The sequence below is a fragment of the Cryptomeria japonica genome, chromosome 6 (assembly GCF_030272615.1).
Source record: "Cryptomeria japonica chromosome 6, Sugi_1.0, whole genome shotgun sequence".
In the NCBI taxonomy this organism is placed as follows: domain Eukaryota; kingdom Viridiplantae; phylum Streptophyta; class Pinopsida; order Cupressales; family Cupressaceae; genus Cryptomeria; species Cryptomeria japonica.
The window spans coordinates 340,195,461-340,207,165 of record NC_081410.1 but is presented as its reverse complement, the minus strand read 5'-3'; the positions used below and the strand labels follow the sequence as shown (position 1 = coordinate 340,207,165).

General features: G+C 33.6%; 1 protein-coding gene across 1 annotated transcript; it reads left to right on the top strand.

The window, feature by feature from the left end:
• The first annotated feature begins 7,184 nt into the window (after nt 1-7,184).
• LOC131044320 (LEAF RUST 10 DISEASE-RESISTANCE LOCUS RECEPTOR-LIKE PROTEIN KINASE-like 2.7) lies at nt 7,185-11,138 on the top strand. The gene is made up of 3 exons (XM_057977625.2): nt 7,185-8,267; nt 10,662-10,703; nt 10,785-11,138. Exons 1-3 carry the CDS (start codon nt 7,403-7,405, stop codon nt 10,898-10,900), a joined length of 1,023 nt encoding a protein of 340 aa, XP_057833608.1. The 5' UTR covers nt 7,185-7,402; the 3' UTR covers nt 10,901-11,138.
• Nucleotides 11,139-11,705: the final 567 nt, after the last annotated feature.

Below are 11,705 nucleotides of genomic sequence, written 5' to 3'. Positions count from 1 at the left end.
CCTATTTATAAACAATTAGCTAACCACTTAATCTCCTTGATCACATTTCCCATGATCAATCATAGCCATCAGATCTTCAAACTTGTCTAGGTTCAATGCATCTTTCGATCTAAAAACATTTTACCTCGCCTTGGAACTTGCATATATTTCTTGGAACTTGTGCTAGGGTATTGCAGTTCAATCTGAACTGTAGATCTTCCTGTCGATCTTCCATTGCCATAGATTCTTAACAAACTATATTTACGACATACCAATCATTTAATCAGTTCCAACTCATCAGCTTCCTTCATTAAATAACACATGTAAACATTTAATGCATTATGTTACAGCTCGGTTACAACTCGATAAATACTAAACTTCACTCGATAGACATTCCGCCTTCATTAACCAATAGTGATAACCTTAGGGTTTACCGACTAGGTTCCTTAGGGTTTACCGACTAGGTTCTTTGCTTGGTAACATAGTATAGTATTAACCTTACAATTTACAACATATGTATGATGTCAAAACAATCTAAACATCATGATCTCATCATTGTATGACTCGGTAATAGTTTCCCATTGAATACCTTATTCATCATAATCTTTCTGTGTCTTTTACCGACATCTTTATACTCTTCAAATTATACTTCTCAAGATATGGCAACATCATACTGAATTAGAAAATCAATTTTCTGACATCAATGACAAAATAATAATATCAAGACAATAAACATCCTTAATCAGTTATATCCATAGTCATCAACAACCTTCTCAATATCCTTATTGAAATGCCAACAATCTCCCATTGTCTGTTATAATGCCAAATGCTAATAGTTAGATCTACAAAGATATCCAATACAACTCTTTGAAAAGTGGTTGGTGCATTACAAAGTCCAAATGGTAAGACCTTGTATGCATAAGTTCCCCAAGGACATGTAAATGTTGTCTTGTCATGATCCTCAGGAGCCACGTGTATCTGAGTGTATCCACTAAAACCATCTAAGAAAGAGAAATAATTACTACCAGCTAGATACTCCAACACTTGATCAATAAATGGTAAAAGAAAATAATCATTTTTAGTGGCTTTATTTGATTCTCTTTAATCCACACAAACACACCACTTGCCATTTTTCTTGGGTAATATAACCAATGGTGAAACCCACTGACTATATTAAATTGGATAAATGAAACCTACTTGTAATAATTTCTATATTTCTTGTTTAACAAAGTCCCTTAAAGTTGGATTGATTCTTCTCTATCCTTGTCTTACAAGTTTAATATCTTCAATGTAGATATGATGTGTACAAATAGAAGGGTGTATTCCTCTCATATCTATATATTACCAATCAAATTATTTAGTATGATTTATGTCGAAAGAAAAGATGATTTAATAAAGAGGGGTTTGTTAGATGAAATTGAAATTTCCTTTGTATCAGTTTTTCCTTCAGATGGATCTCCTCTAAGTGTATTAAGAGGACAAGGATACACTTTATCATGATGTTGAATTTCCTTATGAATTTATTTTCTAACATGTTCATGAGATAAACATTTTCTACTTTCTTGATCAAGTGTATTACTAACACCAATTTCTTCCCCCTATTGCACATACCCCGCATATTCCTCAACATGTTCAAATAAGGTAACCATAGCTAGCTCAACCACTCCATCCCCATCTAAATCCATTTCTTCATCAACCCAATAGTGAATGTTGAAATGGAATGTTGGCTTTGTTGGAGGATAAAGGTTGATTCATTTTGTTTCTAACCATTTGAGATATTCATACTTCCAGATCTACAATCTATCAATGTTGTTGCAGTTGCTAACCAAGGTCTCCCAAATATGATTGGATATCCCAATTCTCTCTTCCTATCCTTGAGTACCAAAACATCAACAAGGTACTCCCAAGTAAAAATGATAATGGTTACATTTTTTAAAACACCTTTAGGTTTGGCAATCGACTGATCTGCCAACTAGAGTATTGTTGTTGTGGGTTAAATTCCTATCATTCCTAACATCTCTACAGTATCTGCAGTAATAACGTTTATGGTTGCTCCTAGATCAATTAACACAATAGGTATTTCAACTCCTCCTATGCTCAAAGTGATCACAAGACTCCTTGGGTCACTATATTTCTGAGGGAGAAATATTCCTGACAATACATCAGTAAGCTTAGTCCCTACTTGACTTGTGGGAGGAAACTTTTGTTTTCTTCCAGGTGTTTTTATACAAAGTGACTTAACAAGCTGGTTAATTTCTGGGATGTCCCTAATGGCTTGTAATAGAGGGATCTCTTTGTTGATCTTTTTCAGTTCACAAAGAAGTGGAGAGTTTGCCATGTTAATATGATTAGATCAAGAAGAATCAAGAGCTTTCTATGATGTTTTGAAATGTTCATGATATGGAGCCTCATTAGTTACTTCCTTTGCTTAATCATAATCTTCATTGTTCTCATGAGATTCTTCACTCCTCTCCCCCTCTTTGTCCAAAGCACACGACTTTGTAGAAATTTTTCAATTTCTTAGTTGAATATCATCAACTTTTATTACATTCAAAGTAGGAGGATTAGAATCAATATTGCATGATTGTTGTGGACAGTTGTTCTTCAAATTTGGAACAGGTTGAGATAGTATTTGAGGTCGATTCACCTATTCATTAGTAGTATTTTTTATTGTGATAAGAGGTGGAGGTTTTTCCCAAGGTTGCTTTGGCCATTGATTTTGTCACAGTTGAAATTGAGATTGATCTTATTGTCATGACTATGGATTAGGCTGCCACTGTGGTTGGTTTTGTTGCCATTGTGGTTGATTTTGATACCATTGTGGTTGATTCCATTGTGGACTAACCCACTCTGGAGTTCCCCAAGATGTAGGAGGTGGTTTCAGTGCATAAGGAGGGGTCCATTGATTAGAATTTTGCCACTGATTTGAATTCCAATTATTTCTAGGACCATATTGTCCTGAATAGGTATTGAATCCTGAATTTTGTGATCTTTGTCCAGCATAGTTTAACTCTTCTTCTACCATAGGAGGTTTCTTTAAATGGTTCTTAATTTCTGGTAAGAGATTGCAAGAGCTTGTTGTGTGATTCTTTTCACAAATTTCACAAAGATCAACTTGATTTAATGGGCATTCCCTCAAGAGATGTATTCCCCTATATTTTAAACAGTAAATGGCTAAGGGTCCAGTGTTTTTCTTGTCTACCTGAGCATTAAGATGGAGGAGTATATCAGTTTTTCAGGATTTCTAATTCCTCCATTACTTGAGATACATCGGGCCCTAAAGCTTTGTTTCTTCTAGAATCCTTAGTCCCAACTCTGGTCCTAGAGTAATTTATACATATACCAATAATTTCTTCAAAGGAATTTTATTGATATCTCCTTTTCCAATTAAATTCAAAGCTTCTCTAGACTCGTCATCAATTCCCCTTAAGAAAATTGTCCTACTAATATCATCATTGAGCCCTTCCACATATCTCATATACAAACATAAAACTATTAGCATAATCTTACAAACTTTCATCTTCCATTTGCTTCATTTGAAACAAATCATCTTCCTTATCTCTTACTCGACAATAGTCTTGATATTTATCTAAGAATACAGTTTCCATTTCTTTCCATGTTGAGATAAAACAAGCTCGGAAACCTATAAACCATCTTAATGCTGATTATTTTAAGGTAGAAGGAAATAACTTCAACTTCTGGTTATCAGATGTGTAGTCATAGGTCTGACAAAGGACTTTAAATTCAAAAAGAATTTTATTAGGATCTTCATAAGTTTTTCCTCTAAAAGTTGGTAATATCGAGGGTGAAATATTTTTTATCGGAGGCTCATGATCTCCTACATTCAAATTAATAGGATATGAAAATGTCATATTGGGTGGGGGATCCTTAGCTGCTACATGATCACCCATTTCTTCATCTTCTTCTTCTTGTTCAAATTGTTCAACTTGTTCTTCAAAATCATTTTGTTGTTCTTCTTGCAATTGATCAAGATTGTAATGTCTTGAAAGAAATCTTCCAAACTGATCTCTAGATCTTCTCATCAACTGCTCAGCTCTTTCCTTATCAACACTAAGGCTTTCACTTTGGTAACCAAATCATTTGATCCCCACCAACGATGCCAAAAATGGTGTGTGAGGTCGTTGATGTCACAACTCACACCATATAATTGTTTTTAATATCGAACCAGGTGTCTCTTAAAGCTATCTGCGATAAGGATGTGTTTGAGGTTAGGGGTTTTTGCACTATAAAACAGTGACTTTAGTTCGGTCATGCTCCATCAGGAGCTCTCAGGATCTCTTTTCTAAGGCTGATTTTTATGCTAAAGATATTCTACGAACTAAGATAAGAGGACTAAAACTATCATAAGGGAGATTCAAGCATTTTTGTAAAGAGTTAAACAGGACACGATCGAGACTCGTTCATGGAATTATCTATTAAAAGATGAAACATACTTTACAATCCCAAAAATTTAAATTCTAAGTTATGTGCAAGAAAAGAAAATCTATTTTACTTGCAGAAAAATAGACACTATCGTATGCTTGCAGAATTTAAAATCTATTCTAATAAACATTAAAACAAACTGACATTCCATGAGCAAGATCAATAGAGTCTTTGTCCTAATCCTTGTTTCAAATACCATCATCACTAACAGTTACTATGAAAGCAAAATGCATCAATAAATGAAATTAAGCAAAACTATTAAACTGAGATTTCTAACAATGCATTCATTTATCAAGGTGCTACTGCATTGAAAATGAACAATTACAAGTGCAAATGGTTTTCAATTTTCAAGAGTTATCGTGAACTTGTAGAAAGAAATTTAACAGATTAAACATACAAGATTGAAACAAAAAACAAGATTAAACCAGGATCACCTCCCTTTGGTCGAGTGGGCCTTGCTCTTCCTCTAGTGGGATCCATAACACAGATATTTCAGATCAACTCAAATTCTCATTGCAAATTAACTTCCAAAAGGAAGTAAAACAAGTTTGAAGATTACAAAATGCAAAACTCTAGACTGTTGGCTAACTTACGAACTAACTAGCTAACTGCTGAAAGCAAAGGGATATTTATACATATCCTTTATTGAAATTCAAAAACAAGGTTTCTCACTTAAATAGAGTAACGACTAAAAACTTAACTGAAGAAAACTTTACACTACACTTAATGACTTCAAATGGAATTTGAAGTTCAAGGAAACAACCAATAAAACAGACTTGTAGGAAATCAGGAGTATATCTCTTGCTGGATCGATCGGGAGTGATCATCATCCACATGCTAGTTGAACTGGAATTCATAACTCCTTGTCTACTAGTTAATTTCAAACACATTTCAAAATGTATCCAGGAAAATAGAACAGAATTCAACGGTAACCATCCCGAATATTCAACCATTCATCCATAATAATCATCAAAAGAAAAACATGTAATCACACAATATTACTTCTAATATACTTTCTAATTAAGAGAATATAAGAGTATAAAGGAGTAAACATGCATGTATAAGATCTACCACTGGGCATATTAGTTCACAAAACATTAAAAGTTTTTAAGCAGAAAATATAATTAGAAGTATCATGATTTAACTCATCATATAGTAGCTTGCATTTAATTTTATTTTTCTACCTTAACTGAATTAAGAATAAAGATTTTTTTTGGATAATGCAAGATTTCCCTACACCCCTGATGCTCCTATATTAGTTTGCATACATATCTTACTATGTAATCTATGCATGAAACCTCTATCATAGTGTAGATTGTTTTTGTTATGTAGATAAGCTTGTGCATAAGTCATACACATATTCCCTAGTGATTTATTTTATCTTATGTTTTCAAAAAAATATTAGTATTAAATTATCTCTATATTAATTTCAATATGGGTTTTCCCAATACATCATTAAGGAGGGCAGTACAATCAATAACCCTTCTTTCTTTTATGTCAACCTTGATTTATTCAATACTGAACCATAAACACTTATTTTTGGGTTTAATTTATTGTTTATTTGACACAATTGACCTAAATCACATAATTTTATTTTCTCAAAACTAGCAACTATCAGAGGAAACTAATAGCATAGTCCTAGATACAACAACTTGTTGCTAAGGTTTTGGAGGCATGAGTGGTTCCATATAATTTTGCAATGAATAGAATGCATAATTTTGAATCTTCTAAAATAGTGGAGGATTTGCGATTTAGGAAATTAAATTTAAGAGGTAGGAGACATGCTAGAATTATGCTAGCATTGTCTAACCACAAAAGTGTCATATGACTACACGCTTATCTTTTCCTCTTTTTACAAAGAGTTACAATTCAATGATTACTTGAAATAAACAAGAAAATAAAATATTATAGGTCAACAATTACAAAAGCTCTTTAAAAATTTTACCCACCCATAAAGACCCAACATTTTGAATTTAATTTTTTTCTACATAGAATTTTTTTATCATTAACATAAGGAATTTTCAGCTGGGTTCGATCTTGCCCGCAAAGTCATTTGGCATGAATGCCAACATCTTAAATTTTCAGCCTAGTCCGATCTCACCTACAAAGTCATCTAGCATGAATGCCAACATTAGAAATTTTTAACCTAGTCCGATCTCGCTCACAAAATTATAATGAAATTACCCTCAAGCACGCTCGACCAATGAAGGTGCAAGTCTATTATTATAATGGCCCAACAAGGTTCAAACTTTGGTGGCCACAATACCACCACTTATCCATCACACTATGGGCTGAACCCCATATTTTTTTTAATTTTAACAAGTGCAATTAATTTTTTTTTAAGAGAGGTGTAAACCTTTTTTTATGTGTGTATAATCTTTTTTAAAAGAGGGGGATAAACATTTTTTACCCAAAGCTATGTACCAGTGAGGTCACAAATGGAAGATCTCATCCTTAACATAAATGTTTAACAAGGTTTGAATATTAATGTAAGAATCACAATACCACAACTTAACCATCACACACTACCAATATAACTTTGAATATTTAGTGAGGTCACATGTGTTCGTTTTACTTTCCCACGGAAGCTCCCAATTCCCAATTCACATACTTTTGGAAAAGCATCTATCGATAACCTACAGTGGCCTAAAGGGTTGTCTTCCACTATGTCAGCTATCATTTTCACTTCCACTGGATAGGACAAACTACAGCCCGTATCGGCATATATGCACTGCTTTTGATCTCTTTACAGCAACATGCCACAAGAATTGTTTCACTGCACAATAAAAAGCTAAAGCTAAAAGACACTAAATCAGTTATAACTTTCTCTTTATAATGCAGAACATACATAGATGTCCAAAGTTAGTAGGAACAAACCAAAATTTTCCTGTGCTTTGATGATTCTCATCTTTTCCTGTGATTGATTGACTTATTCAATCATCCATGTTTTAGTCGGTGCATTCATTGAGCCCACTTTGACATGAGAGCGCAGTCAATTTTTACACATTCCTGCAGCATGGAGAAAGGATGCCAATTCAGAGGCAACAGATTTCTCTCTGTCAAATTTCCACAGGTAATTGCGATACTTACGAGTTTTGCAGTCTTGTTGGTTGAAGGTACAACTATGTCCAGCTTGTGCAGAACAAGCTGTGGTGATTTACCCATCGAATACCCATTTGGTATTGATGATGGGTGTGGGAGTTTGGAGTACAGATCATTACTTGTGTGTACCAATAACACCCAGCTTGAACTATGGACCCCCTCAGGGAGATATCGTGTCATGAATATTAGCTATGATAACCAATATGTTGTTGTATCAGACTCTTCCATGTGGAGTTGTAGTGCAGGGAATAAACTTCCCCAGAGCCAAAGATTCAGTCTTGATATCAGTAAAAAGTTCTCTATTTCAATTTCCAACACTTTTCTCTATTTCAATTGCAATGAGTCATTTGTCCTGGTTCAACCACAGCCTAGTTACTGTGAGTCACAGTCCGAAAGATGTGAGTCTGTGTGTGATAGTAACAATTACCTCTGCAATAATTTGCCTGTTTGCCCAAAAGCTCTGACCAAAGCATCTTGTTGCTCCTACTATCCAAGGACTTCAGATTCCTTGAGATTAATGCTTGAAAACTGTGAATCATATACAAGTGTGTATTGGGGTCTCACCAATAAATCTACTTCTTATAACCAACTTCCTAGCTATGGGATTCGCTTAAATTATGAAGTTCCCATCACTACCCACTGCGTGAATTGCCAGGAACATGGAGGGATCTGCGGCTATGACACCCAATTATCCAGTTTTCTTTGTCTCTGCACTCAGAAGAATACCACCACTTATTGCACAGGTATGTGACAGACTATTCTCTAAACTGTGTGATTGTATAGTAGATCTTGTATACAAGGAAGTTTTATTTCAATGCAACTAAAATTATAAAGAAGGATATTGCAGATCGTGGAACACTTACTTAGGTCTTTTGGGATCTAATTTAATTAATGGAAAGTAGTTTGATACATGCACACTTTTGTAACTAACTTGCATCTAACCCTCATCTGTCACATATATCTGTTTTAGCTCTTCCTATTTTCAAGAGGAAAAACTGAAAAAATTTCTACTCTTCTGTTTCTTCGCTTATACAATATAATTCGAAATGATTAAAAATTCTCCACATTCAAAACCTCAAACATCCATTACAATATCCTTGATTCATAAATGGTCAGCTCTATTAGAAACTGAATATCAAATTTAGATGATTTGTTATAGCGCTTGTTATCAGGTTAAATTTGTTTTGTTTCAATATGAATTGGAATAAGAGTTCAAAGCATCACAGTGTAGTTTTAAAGGGGTGTTGGAGAAATGAGTTGCAGCTGAACATACTGAAGAGCCTGCCAAAAAGATTTCAGCCACCCAAAAAAGGCTATAACCTAATGATAAGCATCATAAGCTTGAAACAAGGAGGATCTCGTTTCTTAAAAATATAGATTAAAGTTATCCATTTAATTTAAAATTTAAGATTTTTCCGATCATTGATTGCAGCTAACAGGACTCGAGAAAATATAATCTATAAATGTTTTGTCAAAAAAACAAAACAATCTTATAAACTAATAGTAAAGCGAGAAAGAAAGAGTTTAGATTTAGGCGTTGCCCCGAAATATGCCTTTTGTCGCTCCCTCTTCTTCCAACTGCTGTGATCGTGCGCTTGACAATGATAATGTCATACTCACAGATCTGCAACCCCAGATGCTCGCATCTGCTCCTCCCCTTTTCCTGCCCAAAACCCTAACCCCGTCTTTCAAAAATCTTTCGGCCTGCTCTCTGATTGATTAAGCGCGACGGTCTCTGGAGCAACATTTTCTTCATATTTTGATCTCCTACTACAATGTGGCGGTAATGGCGAGTTAATGCAAGGTTTTATTAAGATTGTGGAGTTTGAGAAGAATGTGATCCAATTAAAAAAATGGTTGTCAATGATTCTTTTAGTGAAATTGGAATGGTTTTTGAATGAATCTATCACAATGAAGGGAGTAGGGAGTAAGTTTTGTTGAGTGTAATTAAGAGATCATTAAGGAATGCTAAGTAATTCGTTTGAAAGAATATTTGATACAGTTCAAACCAAAGAATTGAAGAACTAATCTGAAAAATTAACAATAACCCAAAACAGAAAAATAAGTAAAACAGTTTCTGTTCAGTAATTCTTAATTATAAATAAAATTTTCATTCTTATTTTCACACTCAGAAAATCTACCCAAATATACTAAAATAATAAACCCCCAATGTACTTAACCTACACCTTACTCTCTTATTTTTTTCCATGGATATCTTTCTCTGAACTCATCCCCGTCAATTTAAAAAAAAAAAAAAACTTTCCCAAAAATAGCTCACCACTATACAACCTAAAAGCTGCCCAAGACCGAAAATGGCAGTTACAAAATTTAAATGCCGCTGTCAAAATAGAAAGAGGCGACAAAAAAAAAGAAAATCCAAACATAAACTCCACCAACAGAACGTGGGAAATTGGCAATTATGTATATGCTCCGCACCATCCGATGCTGCACGTCCTGGTTCAGAAGTGTCTGAATTGGAGAACTTAAATAGATTACTATAACAACGTTTACAAAATCAAAAGGTCGCTGACAAAATAGAGTCAGCAAGGGGAAAAAAAACCTAGTATAGCCAATTCCTCAACTCCATGGTCAGAATGTGGGAAGTGGCAATTATGGAGATATTCCGCATCAATTCCTCTCAATCAAAAAGATTTCAACCTGCGTAAACATTTCTATAAATTTGACAAAAAGATTAACATAATCAACCTCAAATTGTAAGTTTGAGAATTTATTTTTGGCAAGGTTGGGTAGTCTGCACGAATGGATGTCGCTTAATTGAAAGCCCTAATGCTATTGACATTTGCCTTGTACGAAAGGTTGGTTATTGCTCATTTCTGAATCACTTATGTAGGGGGTCGTGGTTCTGGGATACCCAGGTTTTTGGTTAGTTTCTGATTAAGTTTGGGTATAATCATTGTCTTTCTCCTAATGGAAATTTGATTGCATAACTTTCCCACTTAATAGTGACTAAATCTTTTGCATCAAATTTTAGATATTGATAAATTTACTCCAGCATTGAGTACTGCAAAATCTAAAAGTGAGAAGCTTTATTTTCAAAAGATTAACAGATACAAAACAAAGCAGTGTAAATTACGAAAAGAAGATTGGATTTTAACAAAATGTGTGTTTGATTACAGAGCATAATGTTCACCACGTACGCCAAGGCCAAGTAGTTGCAGGTACAAGTCTGGATAGAGTTAGGAATTTTATAATATTTTTAATGCATTTAATGTGAAAGAATGAGTGTTGTTTTGTTGTAGGAATTGTGGCAGGGATAGGTGTTGGAGGGATGATTGGTGGCGGGGCCATAATCTGGTATCTCAGGAGGACGAGACCAAATAGACCTTACAGATTAGGAGCTGTCAACACCACATGATCTTTTGCTTTTAAATTTGTTTCCCACTACCCACTACTCACTACAAATGCACGCCCTCATTTCTAGTATTAGCTATGTGGCAGAGGAGGTTAGAGATGTTAGCACAGGAGATGAGTAGCTCTACACATTTTACTTTCATATCTACATAAACAAGCACCCACAGATCCTTTACATAAAATGTGTTTACTGTATCCCATTTTTAAATATATATTGAGTCTTTATATAGCCTATTTTGGAATATATTGTCAATTAAATTATGATTTTATTTTATTATTGTTTACTGACTTGAAAATTTTATTAACTAATTTATTTAAATCTTATTTTAATTAATTAAAATATATTAACATTTGCAATTTAATATTTTATAGACATTCATAAGGGTATTAGCTCAAAAATATATTTTTAATATTATATCATTATTAAACATTATATGATGGGTAATACATACAATAATTGTATGTATTAACACTAATATTAGGAAGACAAATATATATACAATAAATTCATATTTTATTAGAATAACATAAATATTCATAAGTTTAAGAAACACAATATATACTAAATTTTATAAACATATTATAAAGTTAATAATCTCAACTTAGTTATATGTTTGAAAATTCTTGTTGTAAGTACTGAAATGATTTTATATTTTCAACAATATTACAATGAACCATCAAAAGTGGTCACATGATACAAAAATGTAAATGTGAGTTACATATCATGGTTCATGTTAAAAAAGACTATAACAATTGGTTATTATAACCAAAGACCATGTCAAACAATTACCAATCTTCAAGGTAAAATT

Bases quoted from the DNA above. Each gene is read 5' to 3' on its own strand.
- LOC131044320 (XM_057977625.2), top strand. From the start codon at position 7,403: ATGAGAGCGCAGTCAATTTTTACACATTCCTGCAGCATGGAGAAAGGA. The intron at 8,268-10,661 runs GTATGTGACAGA...GTTTGATTACAG, and splicing joins TACCACCACTTATTGCACAG to AGCATAATGTTCACCACGTA. The intron at 10,704-10,784 runs GTACAAGTCTGG...GTTTTGTTGTAG, and splicing joins CCAAGGCCAAGTAGTTGCAG to GAATTGTGGCAGGGATAGGT.